The sequence below is a fragment of the Aquarana catesbeiana genome, unplaced genomic scaffold (assembly GCF_042186555.1).
Source record: "Aquarana catesbeiana isolate 2022-GZ unplaced genomic scaffold, ASM4218655v1 unanchor226, whole genome shotgun sequence".
Classification (NCBI taxonomy): domain Eukaryota; kingdom Metazoa; phylum Chordata; class Amphibia; order Anura; family Ranidae; genus Aquarana; species Aquarana catesbeiana.
The window spans coordinates 830,421-854,086 of NW_027362653.1; the positions used below are offsets into that span (position 1 = coordinate 830,421).

At 46.2% G+C, this 23,666-nt stretch overlaps 1 protein-coding gene across 1 annotated transcript in view; it reads left to right on the top strand.

Moving 5' to 3' along the window:
- The first annotated feature begins 538 nt into the window (after positions 1-538).
- The window catches only part of LOC141121630 (uncharacterized), a 46,171-nt gene continuing 23,043 nt past the window's right edge, over positions 539-23,666 (top strand). Inside the window, 7 exon segments of the mRNA XM_073611279.1 lie at positions 539-620; positions 6,702-7,141; positions 7,258-7,355; positions 7,437-7,640; positions 8,370-8,531; positions 8,646-8,787; positions 9,917-11,243. Coding sequence (XP_073467380.1) covers positions 7,060-7,141; positions 7,258-7,355; positions 7,437-7,640; positions 8,370-8,531; positions 8,646-8,787; positions 9,917-11,243 — 2,015 coding nt within the window. The 5' untranslated portion in view covers positions 539-620; positions 6,702-7,059.

The window sequence follows — 23,666 nt, forward strand, 5'->3', positions numbered from 1 at the left end:
ACACGATCGGTCTCCTCTCCCCTGACAGGACGTGGATCTGTGTGTTTACACACACAAATTCACGGTCCTGCTCTATTATTGGGCAACTGCGGGTGCCCGGCGGCTGCGATGTCCGCGCATCAGGTCCCCAGTGACGCGGCGGGTTCGCGAGTGCCGCCACCACTGCGCGCGCGCCCCCTCCCAGAATGAGAGCCGCGCCGCTTGGCCATCATATGACAACCGGTGGGCGGCAAACAGTTAAACACACCAACTTCAGGAACAACATGTTCACTTGCTGCCTAATATATCCCACCCACTTTCAGGTGCCATTGTAATGAGATAATCAGTGTTGTTCACTTAACCTGTCAGTGGTCATAATGTTAGGGTTGATCAGTGTACAGTACATACACACTTAGCACAAGGACGTGTTCGCTCTATAAGACGTTTCTCGGGGCTGCAGTTCTTCTGAATTCCACATGGTGGTGATCTCCACCCAGACAGGACAACTCTATGGAAGACAGACAGGAAGTGATGTCAGGTACAGGCAGGAAGTGATGTCAGGTATATATACGAAGTTCCAGGTGAGAGGTGAGTCAGGAGGAAGTATAGAGAAGACATTGCTGGAAGTGGCAGTAGTGGAGGTAATAAGATCTTATTTTCTATTTACACCCAGTAACCCCCGTCATGTCCGTCCTCTTCCTCCATAGTCACTGTGATGTCTTTTATCTCCAGCAGATGATGATACACACATATATAATGTGGAAACCTAGATTAACCCCTTCAGGGGCAAAACATTTCCCCACTTAAGGGGCCGAAACATTCTCCTAATTCTGGAGATGTGTCACCTTTCCCACCAATCACCTTCTGACCTCATTAGTCTATACTAATGGATTATACAACTTTTTTTAGTGGCAGGGGATGGGAGGTTTATTCAGGGGGGGATTGGAATATGTATGTCTTATAAAATAAAGATTCAAATAGGAAGAAAGAGGGAAAATGTAATTTGTAGTAAATGTCCTGAAAACAAATTTTTTCCATAATGATCCCAGTCTCAGATATCCATCCTAAAATGTGATCAGTAAAGTCTCCGGAGTACATGGAGATCACAGGAATATGATGTGTCCTGCAAAGCCCAATGTTCATTTTTCAGTTTAGGAGAGGTGGGACACACCCGGGAGAAACGATTGTGTGCACAGATAACTCACAGAGTGCCCCCCCCCCACAGCTCCGCCTCCCAATGTCCCTCCAATCAGAGTCAGAGAATCCTTTGACATCACACTGGGAGGAGGAGCTGTGAGTTCGGTGTGATGTCAAAGGATTCTCTGACTCTGATTGGAGGGACATTGGGAGGAGGAGCTGTGAGGTCAGTGTCCCTCCAATCAGAGTCAGAGAATCCTTTGACATCACACTGACCTCACAGCTCTTACTCCCAATGTCCCTCCAACCAGAGTAAGAGAGTCCTATGCAATCACACTGACCTCACAGCTCCTTCTCCCAATGCCCCTCTGTACAGAGTCAGCCCATCCTATGACATCACAGATTAAAACATCCCTCCATCTAAAGTCAGCATGTCCTATGACACCACAATAACCCTACATTCACCTCACACTTCCTCCTTTAACTGTCCTTCCATCTGGAGTCAGCACATCCCATGCTATCACATTGACCTTACACTGATCTCACAGCTCCTCTTCCTAATGTCAATAAGTCTGTAGTCAGCATGTTCTATGACATCACACTGACCTTGCAACTTCCCCTTCAAATATCCCTCCATCCAGAGTCAGCCCATCCTATGATATCACACTGACCCCACAGTTCCTCCTCCAAATGTCCCTCCATCCAGAGTCAGCCCATTCCTCTTTACATCTTCAAAATCTTTAAACGCTGGAAACCAATACTGTATTGCTCTGGTGAGAGTATGTAAAAAAATATATAATATTATTATTTTTTTTTTTTACATACTGTCACTACTCAGTGTCCCTAATCACTGCCACCTGCTCACAGTGTTCCTTATCACTGCTGCATCAGTTACAGAGCCCACGATCGCCACCACACCACTCCCAGTGTCCCTGATCACCACCACACCAGTTACAATGCCCCTGATCATTGTCCCAATGTCCCTCCAATCAGAGTCAGAGAATTCTTTGACATCACACTGACCTCACTGCCACACCAGTTACCGTGTCCCTGATCATTGCCATACCAGGTACAGTTCCCCTGATTATCCCCAGCACCAGTTACAGTGCCCCTGATCACTGCCACACCAGTTACAGTGCCCCTGATCACTGCCACACCAGTTACAGTGCCCCTGACCACTTCCACACCAGTTACAGTGCCCCTGACCACTTCCACACCAGTTACAGTGCCCCTGATCACTGCCACACCAGTTACAATGCCCCTGATCACTGCCACACCAGTTACAGTGCCCCTGACCACTTCCACACCAGTTACAGTGCCCCTGACCACTTCCACACCAGTTACAGTGCCCCTGACCACTTCCACACCAGTTACAGTGCCCCTGATCACTGCCACACCAGTTAAAGTGCCCCTGATTACCACCACACCAATTACAGTGCCCTTGCTTATTACCACACCAGTTACAGTGCCCCTGATTACCACCACACAAATTACAGTGCCCTTGCTTATTACCACACCAGTTACAGTGCCCCTGATTACCACCACACCAATTACAGTGCCCTTGCTTATTAACACACCAGTTACAGTGCCCCTGATTATCCCCACGCCAGTTAGAGTGCCCCTGATCAGTGCCGCGCCAGTTAGAGTGCCCCTGATCCCTGCCGCGCCAGTTAGAGTGCCCCTGATCCCTGCCGCGCCAGTTAGAGTGCCCCTGATCACTGCCGCGCCAGTTAGAGTGCCCCTGATCCCTGCCGCGCCAGTTAGAGTGCCCCTGATCACTGCCGCGCCAGTTAGAGTGCCCCTGATCACTGCCGCGCCAGTTAGAGTGCCCCTGATCCCTGCCGCGCCAGTTAGAGTGCCCCTGATCCCTGCCGCGCCAGTTAGAGTGCCCCTGTTCCCTGCCGCGCCAGTTAGAGTGCCCCTGATCCCTGCCGCGCCAGTTAGAGTGCCCCTGATCCCTGCCGCGCCAGTTAGAGTGCCCCTGATCCCTGCCGCGCCAGTTAGAGTGCCCCTGATCCCTGCCGCGCCAGTTAGAGTGCCCCTGATCCCTGCCGCGCCAGTTAGAGTGCCCCTGATCCCTGCCGCGCCAGTTAGAGTGCCCCTGATCCCTGCCGCGCCAGTTAGAGTGCCCCTGATCACTGCCGCGCCAGTTAGAGTGCCCCTGATCCCTGCCACGCCAGTTAGAGTGCCCCTGATCCCTGCCACGCCAGTTAGAGTGCCCCTGATCCCTGCCACGCCAGTTAGAGTGCCCCTGATCACTGCCACGCCAGTTAGAGTGCCACTGATCACTGCCACGCCAGTTAGAGTGCCCCTGATCACTGCCACGCCAGTTAGAGTGCCCCTGATCACTGCCACGCCAGTTAGAGTGCCCCTGATCACTGCCACGCCAGTTAGAGTGCAGCACACTGACCTCACAGCCACACCAGTTACCGTGTCCCTGATCACTGCCACACCAGTTACAGTGCCCCTGATTATCCCCAGCACCAGTTACAGTGCCCCTGATTATCCCCAGCACCAGTTACAGTGCCCCTGATTATCCCCAGCACCAGTTACAGTGCCCCTGATTATCCCCAGCACCAGTTACAGTGCCCCTGATTATCCCCAGCACCAGTTACAGTGCCCCTGATTATCCCCAGCACCAGTTACAGTGCCCCTGATTACTGCCACGCCCATCACAGTTCCCCTGATTATCCCCACACCAGTTACAGTGTCCCTGATTACTGCCACACCAGTCCCAGTGTCCTGGATCACCATCTGTAATAAAATGCAAAAGTAGGGCAGTTTTACCCCGAGAGGGGATGTGATCTATAAAAGTAGTATGATTATATCATTTAATTCTGTGGTATTAAAGATACAGTATTCCCTTTTTTTCATAATCACTTTTTCTTTATTAAGACAGATTTCAACATACAACATAAAAATACACATTAGACAATATATCTTTATAAATCTTTTCATTAACATACACCACACTAACCCCCCACCCCGAGAAAACACACCGAATCCTTGATCATGTACTCTTCAAAAGAGAGAAAGAAAAAAGAGAGAAAATTATTTTTTTTTTAAAAAGGAAAAGGCCCACCCACTTGCCTACCCATAACCAAAACTCAATTTGTGCAAAACATTATTCAAAGATCCAGTATTCCCTTAATCGGTAAACAATAATTGACATATGTTCTTCAATTAGCATTTGAAAAGGACAGAACATGCCTCTAAAACAGGAGGGTCACCTAGATGCTAATAAAATTCTTTTCCTCGTAGGTGTAAAATTGTCACCTTTCTGAAGCATCAAAAGAAGTCCTAGTCATTTCGGCCAGAAGAACCAGCAGGGGAAAGTGAGGAGCCCCGGGCTGTCTGCTAGCTTTGATTCATATCAACAGATCAGAGGAATAGGTTTTATCACTTATAAAAGCTAAAATATCAGTTGCAGGTAGCTGAAAATAATTTATTTTGATTGTGCACATTTTGTGCTGCCTGTATGTGTAAAATTTTGTAGTGTTTAGTTGTGCTCAAAATTTTGCACACTATGGCAGAAATCATGAAATTTGGCCATTGATATTGAAACCATGACTGATCATGCCAATATAACTGTCCTTTATTGAAGGATAGTGATGATATGAAGCCATTTATTATCACATAGTTGTTTGGCTCCTTTTTAAATCATAATGATGACCAAAATCACCCAAATGGCCCTGATCAAAAGTTTCCATCCCCTGGAATGTTTTGCCTTGGTACAGACACACAAGGTTACACACGCAGGTTAAATGCCAATTAAAGGTTAATTTCCCACATATGTGGCTTTTTAAATTGTTATTAGTGTCTGTATATAAATAGTCAATGAGTTTGTTAGCTCTCATGTAGATGCATTGAGGAGGCTACTCATACTGAGCCATGGGAGCAGAAAATAACTGTCAAAAGACCTGCGTAACCAGTTAATTGAGATTTATAAAGATGAAAAATGTATATAAAAAGATATTCAAATCCTTTAATATGCCAGTCAGTACTGTTCAATTATTAAGAAGTGGAAAATTTGGGGATCTCTTGATACCAAGCCAAGGTCAACAAGAAAGATTGCAGCCACAACTACCGGAAGAATTGTTTGGGATACAAAGAAAACCCAAAAGGTAACCTCAGGAGAAATACAGGCTGCTCAGGGAAAAAGATGGTGTGGTTGTTTTAAAGGTCACAATACGACGATACATAAATGAGCTTTATGATCGAGGTGCCAGAAAGAAGCCGTTACTGCACCAATACCACAAAAAAAGCCTGGTTACAATATACCCGACAACACCTTGACACATCGCACAGCTTTTGGCACACTGTAATTTATATACAGCTCTCATGTAGATGCATTGAGGAGGCTACTCATACTGAGCCATGGGAGCAGAAAATAACTGTCAAAAGACCTGCGTAACCAGTTAATTGAGATTTATAAAGATGAAAAATGTATATAAAAAGATATTAAAATCCTTTAATATGCCAGTCAGTACTGTTCAATTATTAAGAAGTGGAAAATTTGGGGATCTCTTGATACCAAGCCAAGGTCAACAAGAAAGATTGCAGCCACAACTACCGAAGAATTATTTGGGATACAAAGAAAACCCAAAAGGTAACCTCAGGAGAAATACAGGCTGCTCAGGGAAAAAGATGGTGTGGTTGTTTTAAAGGTCACAATACGACGATACATAAATGAGCTTTATGATCGAGGTGCCAGAAAGAAGCCGTTACTGCACCAATACCACAAAAAAAGCCTGGTTACAATATACCCAACAACACCTTGACACATCGCACAGCTTTTGGCACACTGTAATTTATATACAGCTCTCATGTAGATGCATTGAGGAGGCTACTCATACTGAGCCATGGGAGCAGAAAATAACTGTCAAAAGACCTGCGTAACCAGTTAATTGAGATTTATAAAGATGAAAAATGTATATAAAAAGATATTCAAATCCTTTAATATGCCAGTCAGTACTGTTCAATTATTAAGAAGTGGAAAATTTGGGGATCTCTTGATACCAAGCCAAGGTCAACAAGAAAGATTGCAGCCACAACTACCGAAGAATTATTTGGGATACAAAGAAAACCCAAAAGGTAACCTCAGGAGACATACAGGCTGCTCAGGGAAAAAGATGGTGTGGTTGTTTTAAAGGTCACAATACGACGATACATAAATGAGCTTTATGATCGAGGTGCCAGAAAGAAGCCGTTACTGCACCAATACCACAAAAAAAGCCTGGTTACAATATACCCGACAACACCTTGACACATTGCACAGCTTTTGGCACACTGTAATCTGGAGCGACAATACCAAAATAGAGCTTTATGGTCAAGGACGGTTGGTCCTGTATTGTATTTAATGGCATCAGAATGCCTGAAACAAAGCTTTTATCCTAAGTAGTGAAGGGTGGGGGGCACCTCAACCTAAAGTGGGACTGTAATGAAATGGAGACCAGAATGGTGAGGTGAGAAGGATTCTGGGAGGTCACATGACATCACTATTTTCTCTTTATAAAACACAGACCAGGGAGGTGAGGAAGATTCTGGGATTCTAACTTGATATTCCTATTGGTTTCTCCATACAGTTCTTTCCTCGAAGTCAGGAGATTATATGACCATCACAGTATCTCCATGTGACTCCCTAAAACCTGAGAGATGCACCATGCAGAAGATTCTAGAAGTCACCAACATGATTGAAATGTAGAGTTTTCCTCATGTGAAGTCTGGAGATCATATGACCATCACATTGCCTCCACCTCACTTCCTGATAGAATAGAGAAATAAAAAGGAGATTCTAGAAGCCCCCAGAGAGATCACTGAGCTGCTGACAGGAGAGGTGAGCGGTGCTGGGAATTCTGGGACATTATCCAGTAACAGACAAGGGATGTGTCTGGATGGTGACTGTATCATTGTGTGTTTCAAGATGTAACTGTTTGTTTCTCCATGGAGAAGTGGGAGTATTTAGGACACAAGGATCTCTACAAGGACATCATGATGAAGAATCAGCCGCCCCTCACATCACCGGGTAAGAGGAGACTTTATTGTAAAGGAGAGAGCAGTACAGAGGGTCCACCTAGATCCCCCATCATCTGATAAACACATAGAAACAATGTATTCAGTCAGTGTGTGTGTTTCCTACAGATGGATCCAGTAATGGGAACCCACCAGAGAGATGTCCCCCTCCTCTGTATTCCCGGGATTCCACACAGGAAGGTCACATCATCCCTCACCATCATCAGGTAGATGATTGACAATTATTGGTAATTCTAATTTACACACAAGCTTGTTTGTTACAATGAATGTTTTATTGTATATTTCAGAGTTCAATCCTCGGCAATGATAATATTGTTGTTAAAGAAGAGTATAAAGTGAAGGATGAGGAGTATGGAGTGATGGGGGAGTTTTCAGGACACAAGGATATGATGGAGTCACCTAATACCAGGAACCCACCAGAGAGATGTCCCCGTCCTCTGTATTCCTGGGATTCCACAAAGGAAGATCACAGCATCCCTCACCATCATCAGGTAGATGAGGAAAAATTATTGGTAGTTATTACTGTATTTATCGGCGTATAACACGCACCCCAAGTTTAGAAGGGAAGTTTAAGGGAAAAAAAACTTACATTTAAATGCCCATCATTGCAGCCTTCTCAGTGCAGCCATGTCGGTGCAGCCTTGTCAGTGCAGCCATGTCAGTGCAGCCTTCCCCAGTGTCCATTGCAGCCTTGCCCCAGTGTAGCCTTCCCCAGTGTCCATTGCAGCCTTGCCCCAGTGCAGCCTTGCAGCTCGCAGTTTGAAAATCCTGTGATCCCCTGCGATCCTGAGCTTCAAAATCGCTGACCGCGATTTGAAAATGGCGCCGCCGGCGCCGAAATACACAGAGCCAGTCCTCGGCTCTTCTCGGCAGCTCTCGTTCACTTTCGGCTCCACTCGTAGTCCCATCCGGGATGGGCGTGACTGTGAGCGGAGCTGTCCGAACCTAGCCGAGTACACTCGGCTAGGTTTGGGCGGCGCTCGAGTGAAGCCGAAAGTGGCCGAGAATAGCCGAGGACCGGCTCTGTGTATTTCGGCGCCGGCGGCACCATTTTCAAATCGCGGTCGGCGATTTTGAAGCTCAGGATCGCAGGGGATCGGCGTATAACACGCACCCACGATTTTCCCCTGATTTTAGGGGGAAAAAAGTGCGTGTTATACGCCGATAAATATGGTACTTATACACAGCATGTTTGTTTCAATATGTGATTATATATTCAGAGTGGAAACCTTGAAGATTATAATATTGTTGTCAAAAAAGAGTATAAAGAGGAGGATGAGGAGTATGGAGTGATGAAGGAGGTTTCAGAAGGACACAAGGATATGATGGAGCCACCAAATACCAGGAACCAGGAAGACCACACCATCCCTTACTGTTACAAGGTTGGTGGGACAGAGCACCTAAAAAATGAACAATGTGTGCATTTTTTGATGTAATGTCTTAATATTAGTGCTGATGTTTTACAGATGGTATTACTGATCATTCTCATGGTTTAGGGTGAAGATCTAAAAGATATAAAAGTTGAGGATAAAGCAGAAGAAGAAGAGAGATATGTGAGGGATGATCAGCAGTCTATGGAGGAGGATGGAATAACAGGGACATTTATAGAGGAGGACACTCCTACAGAGATCAGCACAGGTGGGTCATTAACACTAAATACATTCCTCCACCCATACTGCTCACTGATTGGTCCAGAGTAGGGCAGGGACTGGGTGATATCAGCCTGTAATACCCTGGTCACTTTCCTGAGCTGTGTTCCCCGTCCTGTACATAACATTTTTTTCTCTCTGAGCCTTGATTTCTATCCAGATTGGGTTTATGTAGATTCAAGAGTTAAGTTGCCAGCAAAACGTTGCTGTTCATCATAGGTGTTGCTTGGCTTAGGCACCTGGGGCATGTTCCTTGGGTCTTCTCCCCCATGGCCAGATCTAGCACGTTCTCTGCCTGTTTTTGTTGGCTGTCCTGGGTGGAGGGATATGTCTGTATAGTCTCAGACCCAAGTCACTGAGTGCAGTCTCAGGAGATGGGAGGCAGCGATGTGGGACCTCTGCAACTTGTCTCATGTAAACATTTAAGCTTCCACTGATTACTGAATACCAAGTCCTTACACTATATCATTTATGTTGTACATTGCATACGCCTGACCCCTGTATTATATACTCCATGTTGTATATTACATAATTCTGACACTATATAGTGCTAAGGGTTGTATCTTATACAATATGGTGTACATTACATAGTCTTGACTTCTGCCCTCTACTCTCTACCCACTGCTATATATAAACATAATATGTACAGTATTTGTTTTTGTTACACCCATTTTCTATCAGCTGAACATTTTATATCTGATGATTTGATTGGAGCACAGACTTTTACATGTTGATAGTAATGTGATAACATCCTCAAACTTTGGAACCCTAAACAGAAAGTGATAATGACGTGTGTGTGTGTGTGTGTGTGTGTGTGTGTGTGTGTGTGTGTGTGTGTGTGTGTGTGTGTGTGTGTTCAGTCTTGGTTGTTCTCCCCCATCCTCACTCTCTGTCCTCTGGGCTGTTATTGATGACCAAATCATGGACTAAAAAAGGAAGTGCAGGACTTCTTGTGTTGGGAAGATAGCAATGAGTGATAGAGGGGGGTGGGGACACTCGTCCTATGATCTCCTCACCGTATGCTCCTCAGAGACAGAGCTGCCTGATGTGGGCGGAGTCCTGGTTTAGGGGAACCAATCTGCTCATGTCTAGTAATAATCTTTTTATTTCTATTTTAGTAGATGGACGGGAGATGAGGAAAACCTCAGAGGATTGTCTCACTTTGTCTCCAGACTGTAAAGTAGAAGATGAGGACATCACACAGTATAGTCCAGGAGAAAACCCGGCTACCTCAAATGTCCATCCGGCACCACACAGTGTAGATGGACCATGGTATTTCTTTTATATTAAGGAACCTCAGACTGTGAGGGAAAGTGTCGTTCTTCCAACAGATAAGAGGTTTACCTGTACTGAGTGCGGGAAGGGTTTCCATTTTAAATCAAATCTTAATGTGCATAAAAGAACTCACACAAATGATAAGCCACATTCCTGCCCTGAGTGTGGGAAATGTTTTTCAAAGACATCCAATTTCTACAGACATCAAAGATCCCACACAGTGCAAAAGCCATATTCTTGTTCTGAATGCGGGAGATGTTTTTCAAAGAAATACAATCTTTATACACATCAGCGATTGCACACGGGGGAAAAACCATATTCCTGTTCTGAGTGTGGGAAATGCTTTGTACAAAAATCCAGACTTGCCCTACATCAAAAGTCTCACACAGGAGAGAAGCCATTTTCCTGTTCTGAGTGCGGGAAATGTTTTGTGCAAAAATCAGCTCTTGTCTCACATCAGCGATCTCACACGGGTGAGAAGCCATATTCTTGTCCTGAGTGCGGGAAATGTTTTTCAGAGAAGTCCCATCTTTACAGACATCAGAAATCTCACACAGGGGAGAAGCAATATTCCTGTCCTGAGTGTGGGAAATGTTTTTCATTGAGGTCCCATCTTTACAGACATCAGAGATTGCACACGGGGCAAAAGACACTTTCCTGTTCTGAGTGCGGGAAATTTTTTTTAGACAAGTCCAATCTTTCTATTCATCAGAGATCGCACACGGGTGAGAAGCCATATTCCTGTTCTGAGTGCGGCAAATGTTTTTCAGTGAAGGCCTCTCTTTACACACATCAGAGAATGCACACGGGTGAGAAGCCGTATTCCTGTCCTGAGTGCGGAAAATGTTTTTCAGTGATGTCGTCTCTTCGCAAACATCAGAGATTGCACACGGGGGACAAGCTGCATTCCTGTTCTGAGTGTGGGAAATGTTTTTCACAGAAGTCCACTTTTTCCAGACATCAGAGATTGCACGCGGTGGAAAAGTTGTATCCCTGTCCTGAGTGTGGGAAGTGTTTTGAGCGGAAGGCAAATCTGCAGAGACATCAGAGGTCTCACACGGGGGAGAAGCCGTATTCCTGTCCTGAGTGTGGGAAATGTTTTTCACAGAAGTCCCATCTGTGCAAACATCAGAGAATACACATGAAGGAGAAGACCCCTTCCTGTCCTGAGTGAGGGAATTGTTCCTCACTGAAGTCCTGTCTTCCTGTACATCACGGATCCCACACAACCCTCGAGGTGTATTAGTGCCTTGAGTGTGGGAAATGTCTTCTATATGAATATTGCTGGACATCACAGCTCTCATGTGGGGAAGAAGCACACCCTGATATACACCTCAGATATACTCCATGGCTGATCTTCATCATGGAAGAAACAGTTCATAAGGAGATCAGAGATCGCCAAAGACATGGATGAAGTGTTATACTGTGTTGGCCATTGATAGCAGTAGAAAAATAAAAATGGAGTCATTAATTTTCATTGGCTGAGTACATGTTGTGGTGTAAACTTTTGCATACACTTAGAGGTCTGTTTATAATAAATTAGTTGGAGCCATGCCTATCGAAGGAAACCAAGGGGTCTGTTTATTCAAAAATTGTTGGACGAATGTGATAAGCAGTGATCCAGCTGTTACAAATTCTGGCTGTATTTTTTTTTTTCATACAGTGATTTCTTATGAACATCAGCTCCATCTAGTGGCTATAATGCGCTATTGCAGTATTTTTCCTGATTGAGGTATTTCAGTAAAAATACCACTAGAAGGAGCTGAGGATTGTAGGATCTGTTTTCTTTGTTAGGCATGGTTTCATACAGATAACTGGGCCTTCATAGTTATGTACAATAGACATTGAAGAACACAAGTTGATTAAATCAACAGTGACACCAAATAAACGGCAGTGAGCCCCTGTGCGTCAACGCGTTTCGCTGTTTTGCTTCGTCAGGACAAACTTGGGGGTAGTTGGAAGGAACAGGTCTCACTATCAAAGATAAAATAAATCCATCAGACATTATATTACAATAACATATGATAAATAACTTTCAAACATTGCTATATCCAGAGGACATATGCACATCAAATACAAGTAGCTACCTTGTCAGCATAGAAATATCTCCACATGGAGAGTTGGAAGACTTTATGGAAGCTGCACAGAACACAATATGGCTGATCCTACTACAGGGCCACATTCAGAAGCTATTGAACACACTGTCTGAAAATCAACTGCATCCATTGTCTTGATGCTGGAGGTAGAAGGTGAAGAGGTTCCTCAGGTTTTGGGTTGAGATCTGTGGGCACATCATGGAACACCTGCAAGGAGAAGACAGAAGTGTGCCATACCTGCTCCAGGTGTAGCACCCTCTAGTATGAGTGCTAGAATTAGTGTAGGTCTGTTAGGGCAGGCAAAATATAGTTAGCTCAGGGCTTTAATCTGGGTCAGGGTTACTTTAGGTCAGGGCTGGGTGACTCATCTGGCAGCTCTCTCTGGCACTTCCCCCTGGTCTGGAAGTTTGTAGAAACTGTCAGAGCTGGAGAGGGGAGGGGCTGCAATGAATATTTATGAGGGCCTCAGCCAGTCCCCAGTAAAATGGCTGGCAGAGGGCAGGCCACCTCATAAATAGGCATGAGTCATGCCAACAGGGTAGTATGATGGAAGGTGGAGATGAAGTGCTGAGGAGACTGTTGGTGGCCCTTGTAGGAGCCCCCTATTTTGGGGGGGTGACCTCGGGCCGATGCTTGGGTGCTGGAAGGTCCCTTCTATGATACACAGGAGGAGGCTTTCCTGGAGGCAGGGATTGAGGACAGCAGAAGCAGGTCAGTATATCTTGTAGATCTCCTGAGAGTCAGCCGGGTGGGCTGGTAAGTGTCAGTCGGAAGGACTATGGGGGAAAGTTAGCCTGGAGGGCCAGTAAAAGGGGCAGCTGAAGCCAGGTGGGTTGGCAGTGCCTGAAGAGGTGGTACTGGGATCAGTAGCCACAGGAGTGATGTAAGCTGGACACTAAATTACTACTACACACCTAAGGGTTCCTGCCCGTAATGGGCCGTTGCTTCATCGGAGTGACTGTCAGGTATACACAGTGTTCCAGCTAAGTTCTGCAAGCAAGTGTGTGCTGGAGGAACAAGAGGAGCTGTATATAGAGACTGTATATAGAAAGAGTTGTCCCTGAAGTTGTTGAATTAAAATGGGCATCCCATAATCTCCCATTCCTATCCAAGTTATTACCCTCAATAAAACAAAGTCGAGGACTGTTCTCTGACTCAAGTGTACTTGTGAAAATAAGGTGTGCCTGGCTGTGTAGGGTGGGGGATCTCAGTTACTTGCGGCTCCTTAGGAGGTGTTCTACACAGGTAACAGATTAGGTTCTGTTTTTGGTAAGGCAAAGCAGCTCTGTAAATCCCAATATAAGTGAGGTGGTAGATCACGGACCGACCCAAAGAGGACAGACTATCGTAAACCACAGAAAGTGGGTTCACATTGACGGGCAGAGCAGCGGACCTGTCGAAAAAAAGAGGTAAAAACTGAATTCCAGGTATGTTTTTTTTTTTATTTTTGCATAGTTACATTGATCTAGCTTAGATTCATTTAAAGCAGAACGTCACCCTCTCAGACCACACTGACTCATTTTAGTAGTTTTGCTGCTAACATTGGCAAAAAGATAGGAAAATATATCATATTTACGTGTTTTAAACTTGTTTTTTTTTTACATTTCTCCCATTACCTCCTGGTTTTCAGGTCTAGACTAATAATGTCATACATCCTAGGAGTTTTCAGGATGGGGGGAGGAGTTTTCTTAGCTAAGCACACCCTCCTGCCTGCATGGCTGAGCTAAGAGCAGATAGATTCCAGGAAGTAAATGCTATTTTTTTAGCAAAGAACCTAGAGAATAAAATGGTGGGGTTGTTGCAATGTTTATGTTACCTGGTATTATTTTTCAAACGCAATTCAGGGCTGGTAGTGGACAAGTGTAATCCAGTAAGAAATCTGAGGTCAAATCAGGCAACAATCCAAAAGAGTCATCCAGGACCAAGGCAGGGGTCAGCAATGAGGAACCCAAGTGACAAAGCAGCCAGTGCATGGCAGGAAGGGATCTAGGTAGCAGGTGCTATGACAAGCCTAGAACCCCTGTGCTTGTGATGCTTAAATAATGCACCAGATGAGTGCAGGCAATCAGGACAGCCAGAGACAGGGGTTTGTCTGCTGACCAATCCAAAGTGACAGGGACCTAGAAATGAGGATACCAAGCATGGGCCTGCTGCTGCTTTGCAATTGGACCAGAGTGGGCGCTGTCCTCATTACCCAATAATGAGCATATGAGTGGCTGAGCAGTGGAAGAAGAAGCGTGATACCGACACATGCTTATAACATGTACTGTGTGGTGTAAAGATTACAATCAAGGGTTGTGCTATAATTTACACTTCTGGGCTTTCACTACCCCTTTTATTGAAAGAAACGTCCTTAACATCAGGATTTCCCACACAGGGGTTTCCAGCATCACTTCACAACACAAAAGCCATAGTATTCAGCCTCCTGGCTTCTTCCTGAAAGACTTCTGATCTGGCCTCAGGTCTAAGTCCTTTGTTCCTTTAGAACAGGGGTGCTCAATCTTTTAAAGAGTCAGGGCCACCTCAGTGATTTGGTAACCGGTCACAGTCCACGGTTCCAATCTCTGCAGATTCCTGTTTTGACACGACAGATGCTAGTCTGGAGGGGTGAATCTTTAACCTGGGGGGGGGGGGGTTTCCCTATCTGCAACTACTTTTGCTAGCATCACAGTGGGAGGGTCGTAAGGCAACTAGGCTCCCTTGTATTAGGAATAGCAATACAGCGTGTGCTTTCTGTGGGGTCTACAGGGACCTTTTCACTCTCAGAGCCGCTCTGATCAGCCTGCTGAACTTCACGGTTCCTGGAGGCTTCTGCCCCCTCCTCAAAAACAAATCATGCAGTCCCCTGGGTCCTCTTTATTTTTTCACACCTTTTCCTCTGCATGAACCTGTTTGTTTCTTGCATTGAAAGGTTTTTGCTGCCAAGCGACCTTTTCTGTTTCCGATGAATTGGTCTCATTTGGTTACAAAACAGAATTTCAGTCCTTCCCTCCAGACCATTCCTTTCCTTCCAAATTGTGCCTTTCCTCACAGTGTTTGGTCTGCTCCCCTTATTCCTGATCCCAGTCCAGGTTCCTCCCTCTTTCTTACATCTCTGATTTCACCCCGTTTATCTACATTCCTCGTTTTTGTACATGTTGTATATAGTTAGTTTGCTAGTTAGGCTTCCTATTACTTAGGGTTGAAAATGTGTTTATTGTCAATTTCACAAATATCACAAGGAACAACATAAAAGTTACAACTTATTGACAACCGCTAGTAAACATAGGCAATGAGTCAGCCTGATGGCTATCACCCATAGCTTGACTCCCACTAACAAACAATGTATTGTAAGGGTTGACAACTGTCGTCTGTTGCAGGGAAAAATTCAGGCTGGAGAGCCTTGTTGTTCATAATAAAACTATATGGAGAAATAATTAGAAAATAAAAGGGGGAGACCAAATCAGATAAAGGGGGGAAGTGACCCAAGTAAGGGCGTAGGTAGAGTGAGAGAGGGAAATAAAGAAGGGGAAACAAGATCGTAGAGGGGAGAGAAAGCTGCTGGGGAGACACGTGTAGATAGAAGTAAATAATGGTCAGAGGGTGGGAACCCAATGGGTAGACACTTCAACTCTCCCTATGGTTAGGCTGCATATTAGGGTGACCCTGTCGGGTTCGAGAGCATAGTCATGAAGGTATCTGAAGCGGAGCCAAATGGACCACAACACCTTGTACTTATCAAAGGTGTCATTGTCTAAGGCCAGCATCTCCTCCATTCTCATAGTATCGTTCATGATCGAGACCCATCGTGACAGAGGAGGAGTGGTGGTTGTCTTCCAAAATGATGGAATTAGCTATCTTGCTGAAGACATAAAAAAAAGGAGGAGATTCCGTTTCTGCAATGTTAAAGATAGGGATGGGCCGAACGGACCCCTGTTCGGTTCGCACCCGAACTTTCGAACACCGCGAAAGTTCGGACCCGAATAACGAACCCCATTAAAGTCAATAGGACCCGAACATCAAAAATCCAAAGTGTCCATTTTGAAGGCTTATATGCAAGTAATTGGGCATACAATGGTTATAGGGGTCCGGGTCCTGCCCTGGGGGACATGTATCAAAAAAAAAAGTTTGTGAAAAACGTCATTTCTTTCTCGAACATCACGGGACACAGAGCCACAGTAATTACTGATGAGTTATATGGGTATCACTGGTGATTGGACACTGGCACACCCTATCAGGAAGTTCAACCCCCTATATAATCCCTCCCCCTTGCAGGGATACCTCAGTTTTTACGCCAGTGTCTTAGGTGATGGACGTGTAAAGATGTCCTGTGCTGAGCTCCAAAGGGAATATCCTAAGATCCTATACTGGGGCAAGCCAGGTGAACCGGATCCATTCAAAGTGAGGGGCGCTGTCCTCATTACCCAATAATGAGCATATGAGTGGCTGAGCAGTGGAAGAAGAAGCGTGATACAGACACATGCTTATAACATGTACTGTGTGGTGTAAAGATTACAATCAAGGGTTGTGCTATAATTTACACTTCTGGGCTTTCACTACCCCTTTTATTGAAAGAAACGTCCTTAACATCAGGATTTCCCACACAGGGGTTTCCAGCATCACTTCACAACACAAAAGCCATAGTATTCAGCCTCCTGGCTTCTTCCTGAAAGACTTCTGATCTGGCCTCAGGTCTAAGTCCTTTGTTCCTTTAGAACAGGGGTGCTCAATCTTTTAAAGAGTCAGGGCCACCTCAGTGATTTGGTAACCGGTCACAGTCCACGGTTCCAATCTCTGCAGATTCCTGTTTTGACACGACAGATGCTAGTCTGGAGGGGTGAATCTTTAACCTGGGGGGGGGGGGGGTTTCCCTATCTGCAACTACTTTTGCTAGCATCACAGTGGGAGGGTCGTAAGGCAACTAGGCTCCCTTGTATTAGGAATAGCAATACAGCGTGTGCTTTCTGTGGGGTCTACAGGGACCTTTTCACTCTCAGAGCCGCTCTGATCAGCCTGCTGAACTTCACGGTTCCTGGAGGCTTCTGCCCCCTCCTCAAAAACAAATCATGCAGTCCCCTGGGTCCTCTTTATTTTTTCACACCTTTTCCTCTGCATGAACCTGTTTGTTTCTTGCATTGAAAGGTTTTTGCTGCCAAGCGACCTTTTCTGTTTCCGATGAATTGGTCTCATTTGGTTACAAAACAGAATTTCAGTCCTTCCCTCCAGACCATTCCTTTCCTTCCAAATTGTGCCTTTCCTCACAGTGTTTGGTCTGCTCCCCTTATTCCTGATCCCAGTCCAGGTTCCTCCCTCTTTCTTACATCTCTGATTTCACCCCGTTTATCTACATTCCTCGTTTTTGTACATGTTGTATATAGTTAGTTTGCTAGTTAGGCTTCCTATTACTTAGGGTTGAAAATGTGTTTATTGTCAATTTCACAAATATCACAAGGAACAACATAAAAGTTACAACTTATTGACAACCGCTAGTAAACATAGGCAATGAGTCAGCCTGATGGCTATCACCCATAGCTTGACTCCCACTAACAAACAATGTATTGTAAGGGTTGACAACTGTCGTCTGTTGCAGGGAAAAATTCAGGCTGGAGAGCCTTGTTGTTCATAATAAAACTATATGGAGAAATAATTAGAAAATAAAAGGGGGAGACCAAATCAGATAAAGGGGGGAAGTGACCCAAGTAAGGGCGTAGGTAGAGTGAGAGAGGGAAATAAAGAAGGGGAAACAAGATCGTAGAGGGGAGAGAAAGCTGCTGGGGAGACACGTGTAGATAGAAGTAAATAATGGTCAGAGGGTGGGAACCCAATGGGTAGACACTTCAACTCTCCCTATGGTTAGGCTGCATATTAGGGTGACCCTGTCGGGTTCGAGAGCATAGTCATGAAGGTATCTGAAGCGGAGCCAAATGGACCACAACACCTTGTACTTATCAAAGGTGTCATTGTCTAAGGCCAGCATCTCCTCCATTCTCATAGTATCGTTCATGATCGAGACCCATCGTGACAGAGGAGGAGTGGTGGTTGTCTTCCAAAATGATGGAATTAGCTATCTTGCTGAAGACATAAAAAAAAGGAAGTTCAACCCCCTATATAATCCCTCCCCCTTGCAGGGATACCTCAGTTTTTACGCCAGTGTCTTAGGTGATGGACGTGTAAAGATGTCCTGTGCTGAGCTCCAAAGGGAATATCCTAAGATCCTATACTGGGGCAAGCCAGGCGAACCGGATCCATTCAAAGTGTCTTTTCATGGCCGAATTGAATGGTACCCGGGCCTCGTGTCCGAAGAAACGAGGTTTTACCCGTAATGCTTCTCTTTTTAGAGAGCTGGACCCCGCAGATCAGAAAATGGCTTTAAACTTCCTAATTTCTGGCGAGGTGCTTTACGGTCCCAGAACTGTTGGATCCCCCTACTGATGGGGGCCCCAGTCTCTGATGGTTTTTTCAAACGGAGCCCACCGTGAGAGGTGAAGATTGGGTCTGTGTAAACGGCACCCTGCGGCTGGATAAGGTAAGAGGAGATTCCACAGAATTTTTGAGTTCTAGTGGCTTTTCTCCTTTAAGGTAAATGCATGCTATGCCTATTGTGACCACCGGGGGCTGCCAAGAGCACAAACCTACACATGCTGAATGTCTGTCTCAGGTGTTGTAATCGCTGTGTATGTCCCAGCGTATCAAGCAGGCTGCAAGCAGGTAAGGTGGATAGGGGGATTTCTCATGTTTGAATGTTCCCCCCCAGGCTAGAGAGGGGCCACAGGGGTCTAGAAAGTGGTTATACCACCCGGGCTCTGTGGCCTAATGGCCACCATCTCTGAAGATAGCCGTTCAGGCAAATCTTGTTACCAGTCCCCCCCCCATCGCCAGCCTTTTCTCCAGAGCATGACAGGAGAGTCGGCAGTGCGGGAAGCGCTCGTTTTTTTCAAAACTCGAGGGGGGGGGGGCGGTAGAGGAGGGGGCGGGATGTCAGCACAGAGTGTTTAGACTCCCACTCAGGCCAGCTGCAGGCTATTAAAGGCACTCTGTACAGGTGCACTCAGCCTTCTGAGAGACACAGAGCTGACGGTCGCATGTAAGGGGGGACACAGGCATTCTCCTAGGCAGCATTTACTGAAGTAACACCAGACTGAGCATTGGGTAGCAAGGCTTTTAGCCAGACTACATCGCTCAGCGGACAGTGTTCATTTGTATACCTCACACCTTGTTGCTTTGCACTATGGGTAGAAGAGGTTCAAGCACCCCAGGAACCAGAGACACTAGGGGATCTCGTTCAGGTTCTGAGGGACCCCTGTCGGCAGCATCCTTCCCCCCTAAAGATGGGCCAGGGACGGCTAGCCAGGGAGAGCCATCGGGGTCAGGGGCTACACCTGCTTCTGGCACTTCAGCCCCTGTATATATTACACAAGAGGTTTTTTCCTCAACCATTAATGGTCTAGAGGAAAGATTAATGGCCGTGATTACGTCTTCACTCAGTGGAAGAAAACGCACTAGGCTTTCCTCTGTTCCCCAAGACCCTCAGACAGAGGAGCTCTGGGATAAAGGAGATGAATCCCTTTCAGAGGATCGGGATGGGATGGATGATTCCTCTTCGGAGGATTCAGGTGGAGAGGGACCCTCTGCGACTTCCCAAGAGGAGAAAGTCTTAGTGCAGATCCTCACTGGATTGGTCCGCTCCACATTTAAGTTGCCCATACCTGAAACTGCTAAAGAATCCTCTTCTGCTTTGGGGTCACTGAAACCTTTCCAAGCAGCACATGCTTTTCCTGTTCATACTTTACTTGAAAAGCTTATTTATTCTCAGTGGGATCACCCAGACAAACGTTTTTTTCCGCCGAGAAAGTTTTCAACACTTTATCCGATGGAAGAAAAGTTTATTAAAATGTGGGGAATACCGGCTATTGATGCCGCCATTTCCTCCATAAATAATAGCCTGACTTGTCCTGTAGACAATGCTCAGGGATCCTGTAGATAAAAGGATGGAATCCCTATTGAAGGATGTTTTCTCCTTAGCAGGATCAGTGGCCCAACCTGCAAAAGCAGCGATTGGAGTCTGTCAATACTTAAGAGACCATGTTAAGCAGGTCATCAAAGTATTACCTGAACAGCAGGCCCAGGGGTTTGCTAACCTTCCAGCGGCCTTATGCTTTGTGGTTGACGCCATTAGAGATTCTATCGTGCAAACCTCCCGTCTTTCACTGGGGTTGGTGCATATACGTAGAATCCTATGGTTGAAAAATTGGTCAGCTGAAGCACCATGTAAGAAGCTACTGGCTGGGTTTCCATTTCGTGGTGCAAGGTTGTTTGGAGAGGACTTGGATAACTATATCAAGAGAATCTCTTGTGGGAAAAGCACTCTCTTACCTGTCAAGAAGAAGAGTAAGCGTCCCTCTTTCAAACGGACTCTTTCCCCAGCGCCGGGGGCTTCAGCCTCCAGGCAGTCTCGACGGCCACCTCCATCGGGGTCCAGAGACAAGAGTCAACCCCAGGGACAAAAGAAGTCCTGGGGAAAGAAGCCTACTAGGCAAAACACTAAGACCTCTGCATGAGGGGGCGCCCCCGCTCACTCGAGTGGGGGGAAGACTGCGACAATTCTCAGAGCTCTGGCAGGAGGACTTCCAGGACAGATGGGTAGTCTCCACGGTAACCTTAGGGTACAAGCTGGAGTTTCAGGAATTCCCTTCTCCTCGGTTCCTCAGATCAAATGTTCCCAGAGACCCAGAGAAGAAGCAGTCGCTCCTTCTAGCGTTAGAGCGACTTTTGTCGCAGGAGGTCATTATGATAGTTCCCGCAAAGGACCAGGGATTGGGCTTCTATTCCAACCTTTTTACGGTCCAAAAGCCAAATGGGGATGTCAGGCCCATTTTGGACTTAAGGGATCTGAACCGATTCCTAAGGATTCAATCCTTCCGCATGGAATCAATTCGAACAGTAGTTCCCACCCTGCAGGGAGGAGAATTTCTGGCATCAATAGACATCAGAGATGCATATCTGCATGTGCCCATTTTTCCTGCTCATCAGAAGTTTCTGCGCTTCGAGGTAGGAGGGCGCCATTTCCAGTTTATGGCTCTGCCCTTTGGGATAGCCACTGCACCTCGAGTGTTTACAAAGATCTTGGCTCCTCCTCTGGCCAGATTAAGGGCTCAGGGTATAGCTGTCATAGCATACCTAGACGACCTGCTCTTGATAGACCGGTCGGTAGCCTCTTTGAATGGAAACTTGAGGACCACGGTCAGGTATCTAGAACACCTGGGTTGGATCCTCAACTTAGAAAAGTCTTTCCTAAAACCAGTAAGAAGACTGGAATATTTAGGTCTGATTATACATACAAGCCAGGAGAAAATATTTCTACCCCAGGCAAAGATCACTGCTTTGAGAGAGCTGATTCTGACAGTAAGGACCAAGAAGGGTCCCTCAGTCCGCCTTTGTATGAGGCTACTAGGGAAGATGGTGTCTTCATTCGAAGCAGTTCCCTATGCTCAGTTTCACTCAAGAATGCTGCAACACAGTATTCTGTCGACCTGGAACAAGAAGGTTCAGGCATTAGACTTTCCGATGCACCTGTCGCATGCGGTGCGTCAGAGCCCCAATTGGTGGCTCATACCCGAAAACCCTGCAGAAGGGGAAATCCTTTCTACCGGTTACCTGGACGGTGGTGACAACAGATGCCAATCTGTCAGGTTGGGGAGCAGTTCTGGAACAGGCTGCGGTCCAAGAAGTATGGTCCAAGACAGAGAGGACCTTACCCATCAACATTCTGGAGATCTGGGCGATACATCTAGCTCTAAAAGCCTGGACTATCAGGTTACAGGGTTGTCCGGTCAGGATCCAGTCCGACAATGCCACAGCAGTGGCTTATGTCAATCATCAGGGAGGCACCCGGAGCCGAGCTGCTCAAAAAGAGGTGAACCAGATCTTAGTCTGGGCAGAGATGCATGTGCCATGCATATCGGCAGTTTTCATCCCGGGAATAGAGAATTGGCAGGCGGACTATCTAAGTCGCCAGCAGTTACTTCCAGGGGAATGGTCTCTGCATCCCAACGTCTTTTGGGCCATATGCCAAAGATGGGGGGTTCCAGATGTAGATCTCTTTGCATCCCGATTCAACAAAAAGATAGACAGATTTGTGGCAAGGACAAAAGATCCTCTTGCATGCGGGACGGATGCGTTGGTGATTCCGTGGCATCGGTTCTCACTGATTTACGCATTCCCGCCTATTCTGCTACTACCACGACTCCTTCGCAGGATCAGGCAGGAAAGGAAGTCGGTACTTCTGGTGGCCCCCGCTTGGCCCAGAAGGACTTGGTATGCAGAAATAGTAAGGATGACGGTAGGTTCCCCGTGGACACTACCGGAACGCCCAGACCTGTTATCTCAAGGTCCGGTGTTCCATCCTGCCTTACAAACGCTAAATTTGACGGTTTGGCTATTGAGACCCACGTTCTGAAGAGTCGTGGGCTCTCAGGTCCTGTCATATCTACCTTGATTAATGCAAGGAAGCCAGCTTCCAGGATGATTTATCATAGAGTCTGGAAAGCTTATATAACCTGGTGTGAATCCAGAGGTTGGCATCCCAGGAAATATGTCATAGGTAGAATCCTTGATTTTCTACAGATGGGATTAGAGATGAAGCTGGCCTTGAGTACCATCAAGGGCCAGGTCTCTGCTTTATCAGTATTATTTCAGCGGCCACTTGCTTCGCATTCTTTGGTCCGAAACTTTATGCAGGGGGTGATGCGTCTTAATCCTCCGGTTAAAGCGCCCCTAAACCCCTGGGACTTGAATTTGGTCCTGGCTGTGTTACAGAAACGGCCTTTTGAACCAATAAGTCAGATTCCTTTGGTCTTGTTGACAAGGAAATTAATTTTTCTGGTGGCCATCTCTTCTGCTAGAAGAGTATCAGAATTAGCAGCTCTTTCCTGTAAGGAGCCTTATTTGATTATACACAAGGATAGAGTGGTACTACGCCCTCATCCTAGTTTTTTACCGAAGGTGGTTTCTGATTTTCATTTAAACCAAGACATTGTTCTACCTTCCTTTTTTCCAGATCCCTGTTCTCCGGAAGAGAGATCTCTACATTCGTTGGATGTAGTAAGAGCAGTTAAGGCCTATCTAGGGGCAACTACTCAGATCCGCAAGACGGATGTTTTGTTTGTGCTGCCAGAGGGTCCCAATAGAGGACAGGCAGCGTCAAAAGCTACCATTTCTAAATGGATTCGACAGTTGATCATTCAAGCTTACGGTCTGAAGCAGAAGATTCCTCCGTTTCAGATCAGGGCACATTCCACAAGGGCTATTGGTGCTTCTTGGGCAGTGCATCTCCGGGCCTCTATGGCTCAAATCTGCAAGGCCGCAACCTGGTCTTCAGTTCATACATTCACCAGATTCTATCAGGTGGATGTGAGAAGGCATGAGGATATCGCCTTTGGGCGTAGTGTGCTGCAGGCAGCGGTACAGGGTCCTCAGGTCTGATTGCACCCTACTTGGTCGTGGTTCCCCCCCCTCAGGT